Raw genomic sequence first — 23264 nt, forward strand, 5'->3', positions numbered from 1 at the left:
TGGAGTATGATTTTACTCCTACCCAAACGGTTTCGATACTGAGCTACAAAAAAAAAAAAACACACCAAACGAATCAAAGAAAATACAATGAGTTTTATTTACAGCATTATTACAGCATACCAATGGATACAAGCAATTAGAAACTTAAACTGACCAAAAATATGCATCAGATATTCCATCAAATTGCTGAAGGAACTTAAGGTCAGCAGTTTTCTGTCTCTAAACAACTATCCTGATGTTTAATGCACTCTTTGTGCAAATACTAACTTTTAGAACCAGCCTTTGTAAAATGCATCGTCTATTCAAAAAGTTCATGCCTCTGTTAAATTACAGCATTTTGGATTTCTTTCAGCATGCAAAAAGTATATGAGCACAGCATGTCATATTATGGATAAGATACAGGTGTGTAATTTCTTGCACAAAACGTTTTATCAAAAATAGAGCTTGAATCAGATGAAAAGTCCTCTGCAACAGTGAGAAACATTCATCTCTTCCCACTGAAGCACTTCTGCAGACTGCAATGGACTAAACACTGCTCTACATCGATCAAAGAAGGGCACATTGTCCCCTTTAATAAAAAAAAATTAAAAGACACTAAACTGCAGATAAACCATCTAACATGTGCAAGTTCATACTGCCCGTATATATATTGATGAAACAGGAAAAATAAAAACGAACAATAAAAAGTTAAATCTATAAATAACTTTCTAACACCATATATGAAACATTCAAGAAGGCAAAGACTGCCTTATTCTTCTTCAAAGATGTAAAATTAACTTGTTTATAAAAAAATAAACTTGGGTCCTCTGGACCACAAAGTGACTTGCCAGATGAGAGAGACATCATTGTATACAAATATTTGTTTCCTTCAAAATGCACTAAAGAGATCACTACTGCGTATGTTTTTGCTTTAAAGTGTGCAATGTCATCTTACGGGTTACATTCCTTGTCTGCAAATATCTTTCACCATAAGTCAAATAGTAAAAGAAAAGGTTAAAAAGAGTAGTTTGTTTTAAAAGTATCTTTACGTGGACATTAAAAACAGAATAGGCCAGAGTATTCAAGAAATACAACATATAACAGCTGCTACAAGCCCAAACAGTACTGAAGCTTCATTTGAACATTTAGAGAATTGAGTTTAACAGTGACTACTGTCCACGTGTCCTGTTAAATATGACCTATCACCATTTAAGTGGTTTAATTTTTGTGATGTTTTGTTTGTTATGGGCATCAGTGACCTTCATTAAGGCTTTTTCATGCATGTATTCCACAGACAAGATGATATTGCCTGAGTGTATTCACTGCTAATTTGTGCTAATGTCTCAAGCAAAAATTAACGTGACAAGAAGACAACATACAGAAAACTAAAGTGTTAATCCGTTCGATGCAATGTGGCAAAAAAGCATGTGTAGGTAATGCATGGGGTTTGTCCTTCATCACTGTACGATTCCAACTTTCAGGTTTTCTGGAATTTCATATCAACCCCGTGACATCTATTCTGATTTCATACCTTTAAAAGGCTAATGGGCTCTTGACTGGAACAGCTCTCCTCACTTTAGATAAAGCTCAGTGAAGATTAAGAGCCGGAGGAGTGCACACTGGGAATGGGGTAGAATTTAGAGACTCTGCTCTGGGCGGTTGGGTTGAGGCATTCGGACTCTCCGCTCATCTTAAAGAAGACTTCCTGTTCCTGCATTTTACGTGTGAACTCTTCCTCCAGAGCCTAAGAGAGAGCAGGAGAGAATTATAAAGTATGTGCATTTACAAAGATTAGTCCTACTCAAAATATGAGATGGCACTAGGAGTTGCACGTCTACTGATTTCTGCGAGTCGAATTCTTATTTAAAAAATACTCGACTACTCGCTGTTCATGCTACTGTAAATAAATATACATGAAATAGTTCTTATCAATGAACGCTTATTAATTAATTGCCTAATGCAACAATTGCATATTAAAAAAAAATAAATAAAAAATAAACTTATGACATATGACATATTTAAATTTTCATGTAACAGCCAGTATTTGTATCTGTATTTGCATCTGTAACAATCACAAAATTATTCGTATCTGCATTCAGATAGAACGTCATACAGTTAGTAGGCTCATAATAAATAATTATTAATTTCTAAAAATATATTTATCATGCAAGCAGAGAGATGTCATGGCAAACGTTTAGTGATCATTTGAACACTACTGAATCAATTCAATGCGCACATTTTCATTACTCTTTAAGCGAGTTTTTTGTGAACTTCCCTAAACAAATGTGCATGTGCCAGGCAAACCAGCAAAAGATAAAGATGCAAACATGTAGGTCAAGTAGAAAATGTATCTGTATCTAAGTTGATTATTAGCCTACTCTTTAGAGAGAACTGGTTTGTTTTTTAAAAGACTGACGCACAACGCGGCTGTTTGATGCTTGTTCCATTCATTCGTTTCATATCATAGCCTAAGGTTTAAATCATTGCATTTTAAATAAACATAATAAAACATTTATGATGTATTATTATAGGTGATATTACTCTTGCCAAGCTCTGATTTCTGAGAGATGCACAGAGAGCAAACAGCAATGCTGTGTTTGATTTGCACTCTTTTCATTCATAAAGTTTGCATTCATTCACTTCACACTCAATTACGTGACTTTAGTGGTCTGTGTATAATATTGCACTGATCCCCTGACTCAACTGTTATCTAGCAAACACCAGACTGTGCCCGCTTCAGCCGAATATTCAGGCAGAATTATTCCTTGTTAGTTTTTGAAGACATTATCCGTGCCATTACAAATAAAGTATTCTGCTTCGGGAACACCCCTAATTATTACATGACATATTTTAATTTTACATGCAACAAAGTCATAGAAAGTAACAGCTACAAGGAATAAGAAATTTCAAGTGTACTTGCAAACTCTGTGCATGCATTATGGTTGATGCATGCTCGAGTAGTCGATTGTTTCCGACAGCGCCGACTAGTGGTTGAAGTAGTCGATCACTCGACTAGTCTGTGCAAGTCTATGCACATTATCATTCCAGAGTACTGAGATCTAATTCTAATATTTGCTTAAAATCTTCTTTTGAACATATATTGTGAAAGAAAAAAAAAACATTTGAGTAAATTGAACTCATTGTCATGTTCAAGAGACCATTCTAAGATGATTTGAGCTTTGTGACGTGGAGCATTATCCTGCTGGAAGTAGCCATCAGAAGATGGGTACAAGGTGGTCATAAAGGGATGGACATGGTCAGCAACAATACTCAGGTAAGTTGTGACATTTAAAAGATGCTCAAATGGTACAAAGGGGCCCAAAGTGTGTCAAGAAAATATCCCCACACCATTACATCACCACCAGCCAGAACTGTTGAGACAAGGCAGGATGGATTCATTCTTTCATGTTCTTTATGCCAAATTCTGACCCTACCATCTGAATGTCGCAGTAGAAATCGAGACTCATCAGACCAGGCAGCATATTTTCATATCGGTTATTTTGTATTTTAGTGAGCCTGTGCGAATTGTAGCCTCCGTTTCCTGTACTTAGCTGACATGAGCGGCACCCGGTGTGGCCTTCTGCTGCTGTAACTCAGGGTTCGACGTGTTGTGCGTTCACAGATGGTATTCTGCATACCTCGTTTCTAACAAGTGGTTATTTGAGTTACTGTTTCCTTTCTATCATTTCTAACCAGTCTGCCCATTCTCCTCTGACATCAACAAGGCATTTGTGAAAATCCCAGTAGATCAGCAGTTTTTGAAATACTCAGACCAGGCCATCTGGCACCAACAACCATTTCATGTACAAAGTCACTTAATTCCAGTTTCGTCCCCATTCTGGTGCTAGGTTTGAACTTCAGCAAGTCATCTTCACCACATCTAGATGCCTAAATGCATTGAGTTGCTGACATGTGATTGGCTGATTAGCAATTTGTGTTACCAATCAATTGAACAGGTGTACCTAATAAAGTTGCAGGTGATTGTATACGAGTATATATATAGGTTTGATTTATATTTTAAATGTTCTTGAAATGATGAATGAATGAAATGAAAACCGAATACCTTCTTCCTTGGACGAAGCTTCTCCCTCCAGTCTTTCAGCTCCTGACCGTGCTCCTCATCCAGTTCCTTCAGCTTTTGAGTCTCATGCTCAATCAGGAGGTGGCATTTCTCATTCTGACAGCAAAAAGACAACAAATCAGACGTTACAACCAAAGAAAGAGGGCAGCATAATGTAATTTAAAAGTAAATGTACCGTATTTTTCGGACTATAAGTCACACCTAAGTATACGTCGCATCAGTCCAAAAATACGTGATGATGAGGAAAAAAACATATATAAGTCGCACTGGACTATAAGTCGCATTTATTTAGAACCAAGCACCAAGAGAAAACATGACCGTCTACAGCCGGGGGAGGGCACTCTGGGGTAGGCTACAGGAGCACTGAGCAGCATAGAGCGCCCTCTCGCGGCTGTAGACGGTCATGTTTTCTCTTGGTGCATGTCAAATTAATTTTGATAAGTCGCACCTGACTAGGGGTGTCACTTTTGTGAAAAAAGCTTTTTCGATTTTTACATAAGCCTTCATTGAATCGATTGTAAAATCGATTTTCCATGTAAAAAAAAAAAAGACAGTTTGCTTTTTCAACGCCAAATAACAGATGAACGTAAAGAGAGCGCTGGAAACACACAAGTCAGCAATATTTCTTATTTATAGGCATTAGAGCTGTAATCGGGCCTTAAAAGTTAGGCCCGACAGGACCCGAGCCCGACAGATTTCGGCCTGAGCCCAACAAGTACATTTTGATTGACAGCTTTTGAAAAGCCCAAACCCGTTTACAGTCCGACATTAAAATATGTGCGCACACACACAGCCCTTTTGCCTTTTGTCAAGAATGAGTCATCTATACATGTTTTAACATAATTTATTCATAACTAATGTAGACTAGGCCACTTGGAAGTTGGAATAAAGAAATAAAGTAAGTCCTCTGTAACATCGTAACATTTCATCACTCTAAATCGGCATAAAATATTTTTTATAGGCATTTAGCATTTAAATAGACCAACGCACCAATAAAACGAGTCTTTTTTAACCAATTAAATTAAGATAAATTTAAAATTAAGATGGGTATTTGGCAATAACGAAATTAAGATAAAGACTTCGCCGGATTTGCTTTGCCACTAGCAGTTGACATTTAATAAAAGAATAAGACCAACATTCGTGTATATAGGCTACTCTGTCAACATTATGCATTTAACACTCAATGAATATATAGTTATAATTTGAAAAACCTTAACTCAAAGAAATTAGGCTAAGTCTACATGTTTTTGTGGAGGAAAATGATTGAATCCACTGTAGAGGGCTTCATCGCGTTCCTGCACTCACTGATGGTGTGTCATTATTCACTCATTATTCTCATTATAAACATGGTTAAAACTTTTCCAAACCTCAGACTTTGCTTGAGTTGCTGGTGCAACCAAAACATATTCGCCAGAGGCAAGCCTCCGTTGCACCTACTCAACATCCATTTTCGCATCTTTCTCGCACTAATCGAAACACATCACATGACCACTCATTTACCTCGCAAACCGGAGCGCAAGCCCGGTTAAAATCGATTCCCTACTTTCATTTTCAAAACTTTTTTTGGTTGGTCCGACCGATTGTGCAGTCAATTTTCGAACGAAAAGTGACAGCCCTACACCTGACTATAAGTCGCAGGACCAGCCAAACTATGAAAAAAAGTGGGACTTATAGTCCGGAAAATGCAGTAATTGAAAATGCAGGCACCAAGGAAAGAGGTTGACAGTAAGATTGTATATGTGTGTTATATATGTGACCTGCATCTGTTGTAGTTCTCTGATGTTGGAGTCACACTGCAGCTGCAGGTCTCTCATCTGGTTCTCATGCTTCTGATGCTGATGAAGTCTCTCATTCTTCTGTCTCTTGTCCTCCTGAGTGGCAAACTGCTCGAAATAAAGCAGAAAACACCCTCAGGTTTGAACACAAGTCTGATTCCTCTGATCTTTACCAAAGCTTCCTGACCGAGGGTCTGACCTGTTTGATCTTCTCTCTGTCCTGCTCTGGTGTTCCCGATCCAGTGATCCGCAGGCTCTTTTTAAACATCGCCATACGGGTCTTGGCTTCACTGCGCTGGATCTTGGGCAGTCGAGTTTTTTCCTGTGCCTGCCTGTTCTTCATCTCCTCTATCAGCCGCTGGTTATAGCCCTGCATCTGCTCCTTCTCCTGATGACCCGTTGTGTGGGAATAAACAGTCAAAGAGTGGCTACAAAACATAACCATCTTTGAATAGATTGACAGTCAAGTCTCACCTGGTCATGCCTTTTGAGGAGCTGATGTCTCTGCATGAAGTATTGATCCTTCAGCTGCTGCTTCAGCAACTGGTGTTTCTCCTGCAGGTGGCGCTCCTCCAGCTCCCACATGGCTGCCTCTCGAGCTGCAGGTTTGCGAGCAAAAGAAAAGAGGAAATAGATTAAGTCTCGGCCATTAGAACCAGACCGTTCAACCCCATGCAGGTTTAGACATGTTGTGCAGACATGAAGTCATAAAGCTCATTACACATCATAGACGGCAAATCGCAACACATGTCTGGAATCATTTTCACATGCACGTCTCATCAAATGAGATCTGGGTGTCACCTGACCTCTCATGAGCTGCTGCTTGTGGTTGAGACAGTCTCTCTCAATAGTGGCGATCTCTAGTTTGTGCTGCTGAATGATCTTTTTCAGAGCTCCATCCAGCTCCTGCTGCTGCTTCTGGAGAAACTCTTGCTCCTAAGAGAGATGGGTGAAGAGAGAACAAGAGAGAGCAAGAAAGGAAGGAAGAGGAGGAATCGGGTATAGAAACAACGGGGATTATAAATTAGTAACTGTACATGGTCATGCTCCAAGGGGAAGCAGTCAAAGATCACTGATAACACTGCATTAAGAGCAAAGTCACACACTTAAACCATTTAACAAAGAGAAAACATTTATAATTCATGATAAATGGATAAAGATTTGTGAAAGGATGTAACTAGAGAACAGAATAACAATACATTTAAAGTCACAGTACAGCGTAACATAACCTTAAGGTAGGCCCAGACTGAATTTTTATCATATTTTCTCTGCTGATTTGGGAATTATCAGGATGGAGTAAAACATGGTTAAATGTTACTACAATTGCTGAAAGCTTAAGTGAACAAACAATTTAATGAACGCAAAAAAATCTCTTATTATTTGATCAAAAATACTGTGCAAACAGTACTATTGTGAAATATTAAAATAATAACACAAAATAAAATAACATCTCTATTAATATCTTTTTTTTTTAAATGTAACTTATTTCTCTAATGGCAAAGCTACATTTTCAGCAGATGTTACTCCAGTCTTCAGTGTCACGTGATCCTTCATACAGTATTGTTCAAAATAATAGCAGTACAATGTGACTAACCAGAATAATCAAGGTTTTTAGTATATTTTTTATTGCTACGTGGCAAACAAGTTACCAGTAGGTTCAGTAGATTGTCAGAAAACAAACAAGACCCAGCATTCATGATATGCACGCTCTTAAGGCTGTGCAATTGGGCAATTAGTTGAAAGGGGTGTGTTCAAAAAAATAGCAGTGTCTACCTTTGACTGTACAAACTCAAAAACTATTTTGTACAAACATTTTTTTTTTCTGGGATTTAGCAATCCTGTGAATCACTAAACTAATATTTAGTTGTATGACCACAGTTTTTTAAAACTGCTTGACATCTGTGTGGCATGGAGTCAACCAACTTGTGGCACCTCTCAGCTGTTATTCCACTCCATGATTCTTTAACAACATTCCACAATTGATTCACATTTCTTGGTTTTGCTTCAGAAACAGCATTTTTGATATCACCCCCACAAGTTCTCAATTGGATTAAGGTCTGGAGATTGGGCTGGCCACTCCATAACATTAATTTTGTTGGTTTGGAACCAAGACTTTGCCCGTTTACTAGTGTGTTTTGGGTCATTGTCTTGTTGAAACAACCATTTCAAGGGCATGTCCTCTTCAGCATAGGGCAACATGACCTCTTCAAGTATTTTAACATATGCAAACTGATCCATGATCCCTGGTATGCGATAAATAGGCCCAACACCATAGTAGGAGAAACATGCCCATATCATGATGCTTGCACCTCCATGCTTCACTGTCTTCACTGTGTACTGTGGCTTGAATTCAGAGTTTGGGGGTCGTCTCACAAACTGCCTGTGGCCCTTGGACCCAAAAAGAACAATTTTACTCTCATCAGTCCACAAAATGTTCCTCCATTTCTCTTTAGGCCAGTTGATGTGTTCTTTGGCAAATTGTAACCTCTTCTGCACATGCCTTTTTTTTTAACAGAGGGACTTTGCGGGGGATTCTTGAAAATAGATTAGCTTCACACAGACGTCTTCTAACTGTCACAGTACTTACAGGTAACTCCAGACTGTCTTTGATCATCCTGGAGGTGATCATTGGCTGAGCCTTTGCCATTCTGGTTATTCTTCTATCCATTTTGATGGTTGTCTTCCGTTTTCTTCCACGTCTCTCTGGTTTTGCTCTCCATTTTAAGGCATTGGAGATCATTTTAGCTGAACAGCCTATCATTTTTTGCACCTCTTTATAGGTTTTCCCCTCTCTAATCAACTTTTTAATCAAAGTACGCTGTTCTTCTGAACAATGTCTTGAACGACCCATTTTCCTCAGCTTTCAAATGCATGTTCAACAAGTGTTGGCTTCATCCTTAAATAGGGGCCACCTGATTCACACCTGTTTCTTCACAAAATTTATGACCTCAGTGATTGAATGCCACACTGCTATTTTTTTGAACACACCCCTTTCAACTAATTGCCCAATTGCACAGCCTTAAGAGCGTGCATATCATGAATGCTGGGTCTTGTTTGTTTTCTGACAATCTACTGAACCTACTGGTAACTTGTTTGCCACGTAGCAATAAAAAAATATACGAAAAACCTTGATTATTCTGGTTAGTCACATTGTACTGCTATTATTTTGAACAATACTGTAAATCATTCTAATATGCTGACTTGGCGTTGTTCATAAAACATTTCTTATTATAATCAATGTTGAAGACAGTTGTTGCTTATTTTTCTTAGAAATCAATTCTTTGATTAATAGAAAGTAAAAATATATTTTTTTAAACAATGCATTCCTCTGTTTGATATGTATTCACTGTCACTTGATCAATTTAATACATCCTTAACTCAATAAAAAGTATTACATTTCTTTAAAAAACTACCATTTTTACTGACCACAGTCAATTGAGTGGTAGTGAACGTATTTGTATAGTTTTACAAATTTAATTCTAATTCTGTCAAACCTGAGCAGATTTCAGATCCATATGAGCCTGCCTCAAGGACATGTATAATAACACTGAAATATGACTTAACCACAGCAATATTGTTAACATATACATCATTTATAAGCTGATACAATAATATTAAATAATAATAATAATCTTCATTATGCATTTCAAAAGTCATCCTGATCTTCGACTGCTTTAAACTTGGCCTTCAGTGGCACAGAGAAAAAAGCAGCACAGGTGACGCACAGAAACTTGACTAGAGTTTCAGTAACAGTACGAGAGAGTGAGCGGATAGAAGAGATACTGAGACACTGCAGCAACACAGGCGACAGCACTCCAAAACAACAGAGCACCTTCCTGCCCGCATGTGCCGTCCACATCACATTCAAACACTACTGCACGGTTACAGAGGGATGTGCTTCAGTGGAATCGTCTTGAACATAATCAGATCAGTTCTGCTAGACTCACTCAGCAAATATATACTGTAATTCAGATGTGACAAAAGTGTTCGGATTCTAGACAGGCTCAAGTGAACTTCCAAAGAGATGAGCTGACAACTTGCATTTTCGTACTGCACTGCATATCATTTTATGGCCTATTTTGTCCTGTTTTATAGTTTGTTAGCTAATGCTATTTTAATTACTAAACTATAAGTTAGCTAAGCTATTACAGCGGTTATGTGCATTTGTGTGTGCATCTGCTCTGTATCTTGTGTGACGGACGGGCACATGTGAGAGGGTTGAGTCATGAGGAGAGTGGAGACTTACATCCTGCATCTGAGCGTTGAACAGAGCACATGAGGACAACTGAAAAGACTGTATCATAACCTGGGCCACAGCCTGTGGAGCAAAACACAGCCAACTCCACCACGTCAGGAACAGGGGACACACACCAGCACTCAAGCGTATAGCAACATATCGCACAATATCATCTAGTCTTCTCATTGCATTGCAGAAATCTGTTAGTTTCCTGGGTCACGTGCAGTGAAATGAGTTCTTCCAGATGATGGACGGAGAGCGGGTTGAGCAGCTGGCGAGTCTGAAGGACCTCGATCAGTTAGTGCAGCTGTTGTCCTTGACATGCGTGATGAGATGCAGCAGTCATCGTTAGTCTGTTTTACTCCTCGAGATCAATGCAACATCCTATGTGGCCAAAGTGTGAATACCCTCCCTCTTTTTTAAACCTGTTTGGCTACTTTAGCTACCCACATTTTTAACAGGTGCATAAAAATCAAGCTGCATTTTTCAGTGAAAAGCACCGTGTTCTTTTACACACCAGCAATTTATGATCTGGTGTTTTCAGTTTCACCATTTGCAGCAGATGTTGCGTTATATAAACTCATCTCTGCATCTGCTCCGTGTTTGGGCCTTTTATAACATAGATAGGAAGTCGATGAGCCATCAGAACAGCCATCAGAAAGAACAGGACACAGTGTCCATTAATGGCCATGACAATTTATTTTTCAATAGAAAATCCATGGAATAACTTTGATTTTAGTCAGTCTTATAGTTGAAGACCAGAGGAGCAGAAAACAGAAGTGAAAGTGTAAAAATAGTAGCTGGTTACTAAATTACCTCTTCATGTTGAACGACTGCTAGGTCTTCCTTTAAGCGTTTCATGAGCTCTTTTCTCAAGTGTTTAGGGGACATTCCGACCTCTTGTTTGACCTACAGTGTGAGCATGCAGACTGTTGGGAATGAAGGCTTGACTTGCATAGGGTCTGATTATGTAATTCATTAGTCCAAGACTGTCATGCAAAATATGCCAGGAAGGGTTAATTTACTACCATGACGAAAGGATTAGTATTTGAGAGGTAATCATCCCCAAACCACTGATGATTTCTGACTGGGTTAGCAGTTAATATAAAGATGATTCCAATAGTCCATGATCAGCCACTGCCGGGAAGAGATGTTCAGAAGCTGAAGAACAGTGAAAGCCCAATAACAACTGCTAAAATAAATCCCCTTTTTACCTCCACAGCCATCAGAGTATAGATCCTTTCAAAGTAATCTCTAAAAGATGCACACTTCTATATTGCTGGCATTTACGTTTTTGTGAAGGAAGCTGAACTGTTTTGTCAGCAGCAGGTCATTGTTTTCCGCAGATCAGCCTGAGAAGTCAAGCGTCAAAATGTCAAATTGTCAGGATGCAGAGAGTTATTTTGCTGGGGGAGACAAAATGGTTGAACTGACCCTAGACTGCCTTCGTTCTCAAAATGCCTGTCACTGTTCAACTGAAAACATTAACACTTACTTTTAACGACAAAGCAATAAAGTATGTAGACCAACCCAGCACGATTAATCAACTAAAATGATTTTCATTGCCTGACTGCCATGTCTAAATATCAAATTAATAAAAGGGATTTTTTTAGTAAATACATTTATTTGAATAAATATTACACAACATGAGCATTATTTTTTCCATTCTAAAAGTAAATACATTATTGCTTCATATAAACTAACATTAAATTGCTTGGGTTCAGTAAGATTTTTTGGTAACACTTTAGAATAAGGTTCCATTAGTTAATGTTAGTTAACTACTTTCGTTAACATGAACTAAGCAAGAACAATCCTTCTACAGCATTTATAAGTCTTAGTTCATGTTAATTTCAACATTTACAAATGCATTATTTAAATCAAAAGTTGTGCTTGTTAACATTAGTTAATGCACTGTGAATTACCATGAACTAACAATGAATAACTGTATTTTCATTAACTAACATTAACGAAGATGAATAAATACAGTAATAAATGTATTATTCATTGTTTGTTCATGTTAATTAATACATTAACTAACATTAACTAATGGAACCTTATTCTAAAGTGTTACCGATTTTTTTGTTTTGTTTTAAAAAGATGTCTCTTATGCTCACATTTGCAATTAAAAGTGGGTGCATTTATTTTATCAGATTTTTTATTAAAATACGACCACAGTTTTAAGTAACTATTTCATATTTTAACATATTTTACATACAATTTATTTCTGTAATGGGAAAACTCATTTCTCATTTCAGCAGTCATTACCCCATTACATTAGTGTCACATGATCCTTCAAAAACCATCCTAATACCCTGATTTGTTGCTCCAGAAACATTTAAAATCAAAATCAATGTTAAAACAGCTGCGCTGCTTAAAGTGTTTGTGAAAATAATGATACTTTTCAGGAATATTTGATGAGCAAAGTTGAAAAACATCATTTATTTGGAATAACCATCTGTCTTCACTGTCACTTTTGATTTAATGCATCCTTGGGTGAGCATAATTTGAATCATACTAACCCCCAAACTTTTAAATGGTACTGTATATATTACTTTATCTGCCGCTCTGCAACTGAGGTGTGCATCTTGAAATGAAGGTCAATTTTAACAGTATTTTTTAAATGAAAGGAAACTTAAAGTCTATAAATACAGTGTGTTCCTATCAAGAGAAGAGGCCCTTCACCACAGCACTGATCTCCAATCATTACATCACACTCACACAGGCAACATAATTAGTGACATTTACAAAAGCATAATATCAAAAACAGTACATTTTAAATGGAACTTGCTTTCAGTAAAAATAATAATGTCATCACTTGATAGGTAGAAATAATAAATATCAAGAAATATTTGAACAGTGTCATGAAAGGGAGAAAGAGGGAGAGAAAACGAGACATTGTCTTATCTAAACCCATTAAGGCACTCTGTTCATGCATATGACAGCATTAGAGAAGAGCAAGCTGTCTATTACAAGTACCAAAGAAAAACCAAAACCAAAAAGAAAGAAAATAAGAGACTCTAATAGTGCTAATTTACAGTTTGCCAAATGCTCTGAGCATGTATCATGCTTCCTGATAATGCACAGGGAGACGACTAACATCTGTTTTATTATAATGTTAATGATTTTGACAGCAAATGCACCATGCACCACCTAAAAGCAAACAAGACCAGTCACAGATCCACACTAGACTCCCCGTTATGAAGCCATGCATGCACTGAAATCCCTCCATTTGAAAACACCAGCAGGAGGAAGATGAGATGGAATGGAAAGAGCCTTTATTTTGCTACTGAGCCATTGCTTAGCACCCAATTAACCTTTAAAGCGGTCCCTGCAGCCTCTATGAGGATGAAGATAATGGAATGTGAGAGCCAGAGTTTCGTAAAGCAAACATAACATGATAAGAAAAGAACTGCTTTGCATTTACAAGTCTGAATATGAAAGCAGGAGACACAGTTGAGATGTGTCTAAGAGGAGAGATGAAGAAATCAATTCCATTTGAAGCTGCATTGTGATTCAGAAGCAAAGCTGCCAATGTACATTAGCGAAATGATAGTGTCTGTTTGCCATTTGCATCCCCAGAAATCAAGAATGAAAAAAATGATGCCAAAAGCATACTAATGAGGGATGAGCATGAGTAATCCATCAGTCAAGTACTCATTCTTCAAACTAGCTGTCTAGCAAATGCAACTCACAAATACATTGTCACCTTTGCCTGCTATAGACTCTAATGAAATGTAAATATATATATTTAGTGCTGTCAAATGATAAATATGCACACATACAAACATATGCAGTATATATTTTGAAAATATTTACGTTTATACATTTATATATTCATATTCTTATATATATATATATATATTTATATATATATATATATATATATATATTTAATTTGTAAACATTTTTTTTCATAAATATATGCATGCACGTGTTTGTTTTTATTTATATATAATAAATATTCACAGTGTACACACATATACTATGTAAACAAAAACTTATTTTGGTCACCATAAATCGTTTGACAGCACTAATATATATGTATATATGTATATATATGTATGTATGTATATATATTAGGGGTGTAACGGCTGACAAAATTCACGGGTTTGGTTCGATACGACACAGTGGTGTCATGGCTCGGTGTGTTTTCGTTACGGGAGTTGGGGGTGTAATTGCTTACGTCGCAATGTTGGAAATATTTCTCTTTTAAACCATGAAGTCGAGCCACTGGATATCCACAAGCAATGTTTAAACTTTTTACAAGAGTTATGCAGGTCACACATCTTAGTCAATTCACTATGCAGAAAGTGAAAGTAAAAACGCAATGAAGGAGTAATGATGGAGCTTTCGGCATCTGACTAGGGCTGGGCGATATATCTAATGATATGATCATGTGCATCTAGTCATGGAGCAACACTTAATAGACAGAGTCGTAGATCACTGACAAGCTATGCAATATCGTATTCATTATCGAAAGTGATTCATCTTGTATTCTCTCAGAGACAACGAGAGAAGACTCTACTTCATCATATCCTGATAACGGTATACAGCTAACTGTTTTTATTTATTTCCTTAACATTTCTCTTGTGGCCCATACATAGTGAAAAAAAAGACAAGAAATGTATTTCATGTTAAACAGGTTGTTTTTGAAAGTCTTGAAGTCTTGTTTTTGATAGTGCTTGAAATAGGCTAAGTATTTAGTAATTGATTTTAACTGATGACTGGGGAGTTAATATTTTAATTATAGGACTATAATTCATTGTATATAGACCCGTTTTAAAAGACCTTTTTAAACATTTTAATTGAAGAATAATTAACCTAATCTTTTGTTATCCTCACAGCGCGTCAGTTACGCGGTAGGCTAATACGGCGGGGGAAATTAATTTTAATTTTAATTTATTATTAAAAGTAACTTCATAATAATAACAGGCCTAATAAAAATAAAAATGTTACAGCCCTACATTAATTGGAAATTAACTGCAAATCCTTTTAGTAGGCCTACTGCCAATAACTGTTGTTTTCATCATTATCTTTCAATGCAAGGTTATCACTGGGCAGACAGCACGATGCCTGTTATGTCGTTTGGACTTCCTTGCTGAGAACATTATATTTCACACACTTAAAGCTCTTTTGGTTTCCATATGTAATAGGATTAATCCAACAAATTGTTTGGTTTGTTATGCATACAGAATGGTTCAATATAAATGCGTGTATCGTTAAACCCCCAATATATATAAAAATAAATTAGTGTAAACAAATTTTTAAAGTGTTAGTGTACCTGGCTTTTAAATTACCCTAAATGCTCATCCTCAGTATCAACAATTAACAGTTCATGGCCTGGTGAACAAATACATGCAAAGCAAATACAGTGCATCCGACTCTGCATCTGTCTTTCTCGGTTACCTCTTTTTTGCGGTTCTTCAGCATGTTCTGGAACTTGGAGAGCTCCTTGTCCTGCTCTGCTTTGATCCTCTTGGCCTCATCTCTTAGCCGGTTGGTGTGGTCCTGCTCCAAACGCTCTATGGTCTGTTTCTGCTGTTTCTCTAGGTTCTCCACCTCTTGGTCATACTGACGCTTCTTCCCCTAAAGAGAGAGTGAGAAAGAGGAATACTCAATTACTGTTACAGACCACGAATGCCTGTCAATTACTTTGAGCTTTCTGCTTGCATCCCCCTGAGACATCATCAGGGTAGGCTGTTAAAACTTTTGAACTAGGGATGCAAGATTATCAGAACGTAATCGGCCAATAAAAGCTTAAAATCTAGACATCGGCATCAGCCAATTTGAAAAAAGTATGCCGATATGCCTTTCCGATTAAAATGGATTACAATGTTGAATGTACACAAAACTAATGAAGTAAAGAGGGTGCTGACCGTCATTTCCTGCTCAAAGCGCCTGAAGAGCTGCTCTTTCTGCAGCTGTAGTTTATCGGTAAGCTGCTGTTGAGCTCTTTTCTCCTCTTTTTGCAGCAACCTCAGTTCTCGTAACTCCTGACGCCTACAAAACAACAAATTTAAGTCATTTTCTCACCATCTAAAATATGGTTTATGCATTATTAGATACACTATCATTTGCCTATTGCAAAATAACTAGAAACCGTAACTAACAGTTTATTTACCTATAAAATCTCAGTTCCTCACTCTTGGTGTCATTGTCGGTGACCATTTTGGATGTTGTGACACTGACTTCCACCCCGTCGACCATAAACTTGCGAGTCTTTTTCAGTGTTTTCTTTTGGCGCTTGATATCCTGTAGGATTGAATAAAGTTTAATGTAGATATTTTCTCCAAGGACCTTGATTTTAAGCACATCTGGGCAGAGTTATATGTACCTGTACTGAAAGAGATCCTTCTTTGCTTTTGGAGAGGAAGCTGGAGATTGACAGATTAATGTCAATGCTGTTAGTATCTGCAGCAGAACTGCTGCCTGAATCAGAGTCTTTTTCCTTTTCAACATCAGCTTTCGCAACCTCTGCATTCTGGTCACTCTCAGGCATGGTAGATGCTTCCTGGATCTCTGGTCTGTCTTCATGGGCTTCTTGAGGTTCCTCCATTGCGCTGACCTCATCTTCTCTTATACCATTGATGACAACAACAGGGAATTCATTCACAATGTTTTCCTCTTCTACATCTACCCCCTTGGCTGCAAGATCTTCTTTGGGTTCTGAACTCTCACCCTTATCTCCAGCTTTTTCTTGGTCCACTGTTGCCACTGGAGGAAGATCCTCCTTTACCTCTTCTGTAGAAACATCTGGTGAAATTTCAGTTTGCGCCTCCTCTAACTCTTCTGTTGGTTCCTTTTTATTAATTTCTTCCTCTTTCTCAATTTTGTCTTCAGTTTTTTCTGCAACCTCAATTGGTTTTGTGATCACTTCTTCAGTAACCCCATCAGATTTGTTCTCTGGTTCAGCTATATCTGAAGGCAGGGTAGGTTTGTCTTCATCATCTGTGGTGTTTTGCATTTTGGCTTCTTGCTGTGTTTCTTTACACTCTTCTTGTTTCTCCTTTGGTTGCTCTTCCACCTTCACTTCCTTCTTTTCTTCCTCCCCAGTTTCCTCACTGACGGTTACGATCTCTTGGAGGACAGTGTCATTTGACACTTGAGGATTTGGCTGACCAGAAATTTCTACTTCTGTGGTCACAGGTGTGGGAGATTCTTGGTGTTTTGAAATAGCCTTCTCACCAGAACGTGATTCCTCAGTGCTGGTGTCTGATGGACTGGCCTCCTTTACCTTCTCATCCTTAGCATGGTTGGGTTTGCTGGCATCCGCCATCATGTCAGAGGTCTTATCACTAACTTGATCCTCTGAACTGGGCTTTCTTTCAGGTTCAGCCTTCTCTGTGACTGACTCGAGAGTTGATGTGTTCTGATACTGCCTCTCGTCCTCCAAGCTGCCGACGCTGGTGTCCGATAATGCACGTTTGTGTCCAGACACCACCTACACATACAAAATAGACAAAGTGGCTGCAGCAACAAAATACTGTGTACTGTGCCTGCAGATAATCAAAGGATTCTGCTTGGAAACAATGGCACCATATTATCATGAAAATTTAAAATTGTCTGAATGGGTTTCTATGTTCTTAAAGTGGTTGTGTTCGTACCAGCTGGGACTCTGGCTCTTCTTCTTCCTCTTCCTCTTTGCCCTCTTCAAACTCCTCAAACACTTCGGCTTTAGCCTCAGCAATCAGCTCTCGCACTGGTTTGTTATCCATCACATTTGAAACAAATGGATGCTGAAAGCAATCCATGGCTGGTCACTATCTAGTATGTTTTAATTTTCACCTTTAAACTGAACTGCATCAAAAAATACAAGATGGCCCAACCTGTAAGAGCTGCAGTGCACTCCACCTGTTGTCTACATTTTTATCCAGTGCTTTCCGCAGGAAATCACTGAACTCAGGAGACCTGTTTAAATCAGCGGATGAACAAATATGAACTCTGTGCTACATGTGTAAGAGCTCTTCATTTGGTGTATTACAGTCAAAACTATAAAGCAACAGGCTATGCAGTTCCAGGCTGACCATGTGTTAGGACTTTGGGTGGGCAACTGCTTGCATGATTCATCAGCTCAATAACCTCCAGCCTGGATTTTTCATTTTTCAGTTGGGAGGTGATTTATCATATCAGTTACAATTTTTCAAAAATTTTCTAAATATGAAATATGAACAATCAGTATAGCTTATATTCTTAAATCACATTTTGCTTCATTATTGACACATGTGGAAGATAACGGCGCTGTGAGTCATAACTCTCACCATCGTGATGGAATTGCAAGTGTGGGGGGCTCAGACTTTGCTATTTTTAGCAGGACTCTCATTGGGTTCATCTCGTGGTTAGGCGGCTCGATCTGTGCCAGCTCGATCAGAGTCACCCCCAGGGACCAGATGTCTGCTTTGTAGTCATACGGTCTGTCCTTTGACGTCTCACACATCACCACCTCGGGTGCCATCCTTTCATTTCAGAGAGAGAGGGAGGGAGGGGATTTTGAAAAATTGAGAATAAAGAAGCTTATAATGTGCCATATTCACAGCTCTGTTAATAAGTAGTGACAGATCTCATGAATCAGTGCAAGACTAACCAGTATGGTGTTCCAATGAAAGAGTCTCTTCTCTGAAGGGTCTTTGTATTCTTTGCAGACACTCCAAAGTCAGCTGAGAAGAAACAGTGATTAAAATTAGAGACGGAGTACGGCTGACAACAATATGCAAGAAACCGATATGATTTTAAATCAATAAGTAAACTTAATTAAAAGCTAAAGTAAACACATTTTAGTCTTCTTATATACGTACATATTAACTGATAAAGACACATTTCTGATACTTTTTAACAAAGGACTTTTCCATGAGCTTTCCAGATTTTTAAAGTTTCTGGATAAGATTTAAAAAACAAAACAAAAATTACAGAGGATATTTGAAAAAGAAGATGAAGAAGATAAACACAACTAAATAAGCTGAAATGATACACATATATACATGAACTTGAAAATATATATACACATTGCATTATTAAATAAATAAATAATTACATTTAAAATAAACAGTTTAAGCAGACTTTATGAGGCAATTACCCAATTTGACTTCTCCATCTGATGTAAAGAGAATATTTCCAGCTTTTAGGTCCCGGTGTATAATCTTATTCTCATGGAGGTAAGCCAGCGCCTCCAGAGTATGTTTACACACAACCCGGATCTGAGGCTCTGTCAATGCCCGCTCCAGCTCTGCAGACACACACACACACACACACACACACACACACACACACATAGAGAGAGAATAGCTGTTAACAGAGTCATCGCTAAGCAAGCACACTTTATCAGCTCTTTTATTTTCAGTGATGTGTATTGAAGTTAAATCAGACAAATAAACTACAATGTAACAGTGACAAAGGGCTGTGGCTCATTAATAGTCAAATTCTCTGTTGTTTTTGGCTAGGTAGAGCACACTGCTCCCTTGTGACTGAAGCAATGCAAACAAATCTTTATTACAGCAGTGCTGCTGGGATAGGCCCTTCCAGAACAGACAGAAGACAACAGAGGGAGTCATAACAATACAAACAATGAGTCAATAAAAGCATTTCCATCAAAAGAACACCTCCCACAGCAACACCTCTCTTAGCCTAAATGTAGAAGGGGCCAGATTTTCATCACAGCAGAATAAACCCTCATAAGAAACGGATGTTTTATTCTTACTGGACATTGTTTACAATTGTGAAATGGTCTTCCCAACAACTACAGTGATTTGTGATTGGAAAAGTTTTTGTAAATAGTACAGATGACACTGTACCAAAAGAGAGGAAATTGGACTATTTGTTAGAGATTTATGCATTGTTGAAAAACCATGAAAAACTTGCAAAGTCTACTTACGAATTTGCTGACATGGAATGTCACTGAAAAGATCGGATGTGTGTGGGAACATTTAAACAAAGCTTCCAACCAACAGAGAAAAATGCTGAGAAGAGGCTAACCACTCCTTGAAATCTGACTTTGATAATTATATGGTCCAGTCCAGTGGCAAAAATGAGCACAGTGTGCTGGTGTGCCAGTGAGGTCTGGAGGAATGGAACACCATCACACAGTAGAACAGACTCAGACGACCACAGTGCCCTCTATTTCCTTCAGTTAAACAAAGACCATAAAACTTACCCAACATCACAGCATCCACTGCTCCTCCAGCACAAAACTCAATGAGAATCTAAAGAAGGGGTGAAAGAAAGAGATCCAGAAATGAATTTACTAAGAATGACACCGATGCCACAGTGTGCAATGTAGAGTTTACTTTGATTACAAGCATCTGATTGGTTTGGTTGGGTGGGTGTTTTCCCTCTGAAGTAGAAATCACACACCACTGTTTTTTTTTGGGGGGGGGGGGGGGGTATAACACTGTATACTTCTAAATTCCTCGTCCTGTTGTCGATTCCACATGTACATAACTTAAAGACTTCCTATACATTCATATATGTGCAAACAGGGTGCGATTTGTAAGGGGGGGGGGGGGGTTCCCCTTTATCTGGTCTATGTATCCCTGCCTCTACTGAATAATTTTTATCCCCGGAGGAACGCTACTCCACCAGCCACCAACAGAGCATATAAAATACCAAAAAATATATATATATATTTAAATATATCAAGTAAAATACTACTACATGACAATACAAGCGGCAATAAAATCAGAAATGAACTTTAACTGTCAGTGCTCCTGCTTATTAGAGGCCGTCTTGGTTTCATGATCCTTGTTCACGCGCCTCAATCCATGCAGGGCTTAAAGTTAGCTTGCTCCATTAATCTATTTCAGAGTGACAGTATGAGATTAGTACAATGCTCAAAACTCACTCTACTGTGACCTAATGCAAATAGCGTACTCTCAACTCTTGCATAAACGTATTATGAGACAGAGTGCAGAAGTCTACCATCATTGTAATGTGGGAATTATCATCATGCAATACTGACTGATGGATCGGCAGTCAGTAAGAAATTATGGTTTTATTCCGTTTAATGAAATATGAGGTAAAGATGTGAATACAAATTGTGTTCACACTTTTGGAGTAAAGCACTGATCAAAAAGAATTGGAAGCAGTTAAAATTCTAACGGACCCTCTGATGTCACATGGACTACTTTGATGATGTTTTTCTTACCTTTCTGGACATGGACAGTATACCGTACACACTGTTTCAATGGAGGGACAGAAAGCTCTCGAACTAAATCTAAAATATCTTAAACTGTGTCCCTCCATTGAAACTGTGTGTACGGTATACTGTCCATGTCCAGAAAGGGAAGAAAAACATCATCAAAGTAGTCCATGTGACATCAGAGGGTCCGTTAGAATTTTAACTGATATGCACTGCCAGCCTATCAGTGGTAAACTCAGTGGTTACTGGCAATTGTATGGTGAATTCCCGCGACAAGTCGGTAGCCTTATTTCTGGAAGATTCAGAAATGTATTTCTGATGCACACACACATATATCTTGATTTACAAACTGCTTGTGGTCTGTGAACTTCACTGCATTTGAATGCCTTTTTTTAAACAGGGAATGATCAGCAACCAATCAGATATCTCCCTTCTTTTAGCCAATCACAAGAACGCACCCCACGTGGGGGATTGTTCACTTATAAGCCAATCACATGATCGCGTTCACACAGCGCGATATGCCTGTGGTGCGGCATATTATAGCCTACTTGTTTAGATTACAATTCAGGTTTATTTTTTATTATTTTTTTTTTACAAAATATAAATTTAAAAATGTCTCAATACATATAGCCCAGACTGTGACTGCAGTAAAAAAGTTAACCATGGATTCATAAATTTGCAATAGGCAATTATTTCATTTTATTGAAATATTTTAATGAAAGTTAAACAAATCTTTTTTCACACCTTTTTAAATATTTAAATATATCTAAATATTCTTTTGGATGCAATATAGAAGTCACTTTAATTATAAAATTCGGTCCCTACATGAAGAGAGAGTCAGTGGTCTGCTGCGAGAGGAAAGTGACTCTCCGGCTGCGCAAAGTGAGTTGATCGCTGCGTGAGGAAAGGGAATCGTTCATTCAACTTTGCTGGGTGAGGAAAGTGAGTCGCTCGCTGCGTGAGGAAATTGAGTTGTTCGCTGCGTTACTCGTGAGGAGAGTGAATCGTTCGATTAGGAAAGTGAGTCGTTCGCTGCGAGAGGAAAGTGACTCTCCGGCTGCGGAAAGTGAGTCTCCTGCTGTGCAAAGTGGGTGTCCGGCTGCGCAAAGTGAGTTGCCGGCTGCGTGAGGTAAGTGAATCGTTCGCTGAGGAAAGTGAGTCACCGGCTGCGTGAGGTAAGTGAGTCGTTCGCTGAGGAAAATGAGTCGTTCGCTGCGTGAGGAAAGCGAGTTGTTCACTGAGGAAAGTGAGTCGTTCGCTGATTGGCTTAAGTAAACAATCCCCCACGTGGGGTGCATTCTTGTGATTGGCTCAAACAAGGGAGATATCTGATTGGTTGCAGATCATTCCCTGTTTAATGCAGTGAAGTTCACTGACCACAAGCAGTTTGTAAATCAAGATATATGTGTGTGTGCATCAGAAATACATTTCTGAATCTTGTCCTGTGCATTTGTGAATCTTGAGTGCATTTGTAAATGTTGTTTGCATTTCTGAATTGTGTGTATATTTCTAGATTTTGTGTGCATTTCTGAATTTTGTATGCATTTGTGAATCTTCTGTGCTTTTTACATTTTATGTGTGCATTTGTGAATTTTGTGCGCATTTGTGTATCCTGTGTGTGTATTTATGAATTATGTGTGTGCATGTATGAATCCTATGTGTGCATATGTGAATGTAGTGTGTGCACTTATCTTTATTGATACTATTTTGGCTCCATACAAAACACCTTCAATGAAAACCGTAGCATTTTAAATTAAGAATAATGTCCATGGCCCCCCTCCTGAAACCTCATGCCACCTCTTTGCCACCCCAGGAAAAAAATCTCTAGATCCGCCACTGGCGCTATCTTCCTGTTTCAGCTGAAATTACGTCACCACATAAAATAATGCTGTGTGTTTCAAGGCACTTCAGGGGACCTTTAAACAGCCACATTTACAATCTTGTCACAAACCCAGGGAACTTACAGTTTATTAGACAAACCTCTTTGCTAGGCTGGAGAGCGTCAGCTTTTCCATATAATGTTATCTCATACTGTGTCTGTGTTAACTATAAACACTGACAGAA

General features: G+C 38.2%; 1 protein-coding gene across 1 annotated transcript in view; it reads right to left on the minus strand.

Moving 5' to 3' along the window:
* Nucleotides 1–73: 73 nt before the first annotated feature.
* The window catches only part of LOC113057504 (STE20-like serine/threonine-protein kinase), a 32581-nt gene continuing 9390 nt past the window's right edge, over nt 74–23264 (minus strand). Inside the window, exons 4-21 of the mRNA XM_026224926.1 lie at nt 20217–20265; nt 19143–19292; nt 18654–18726; nt 18331–18525; nt 17899–17980; nt 17677–17808; nt 16407–17513; nt 16194–16324; nt 15949–16072; nt 15479–15658; nt 10889–10981; nt 10082–10153; nt 6642–6771; nt 6310–6434; nt 6035–6223; nt 5818–5943; nt 4043–4156; nt 74–1723 (exon numbers count right to left, since the gene is read on the minus strand). Coding sequence (XP_026080711.1) covers nt 1577–1723; nt 4043–4156; nt 5818–5943; nt 6035–6223; nt 6310–6434; nt 6642–6771; nt 10082–10153; nt 10889–10981; nt 15479–15658; nt 15949–16072; nt 16194–16324; nt 16407–17513; nt 17677–17808; nt 17899–17980; nt 18331–18525; nt 18654–18726; nt 19143–19292; nt 20217–20265 — 3219 coding nt within the window. The 3' untranslated portion in view covers nt 74–1576. The remainder of the gene's footprint in view (nt 1724–4042; nt 4157–5817; nt 5944–6034; nt 6224–6309; nt 6435–6641; nt 6772–10081; nt 10154–10888; nt 10982–15478; nt 15659–15948; nt 16073–16193; nt 16325–16406; nt 17514–17676; nt 17809–17898; nt 17981–18330; nt 18526–18653; nt 18727–19142; nt 19293–20216; nt 20266–23264) is intronic.

Source organism: Carassius auratus, chromosome 38, assembly GCF_003368295.1.
Source record: "Carassius auratus strain Wakin chromosome 38, ASM336829v1, whole genome shotgun sequence".
NCBI classification, from domain to species: domain Eukaryota; kingdom Metazoa; phylum Chordata; class Actinopteri; order Cypriniformes; family Cyprinidae; genus Carassius; species Carassius auratus.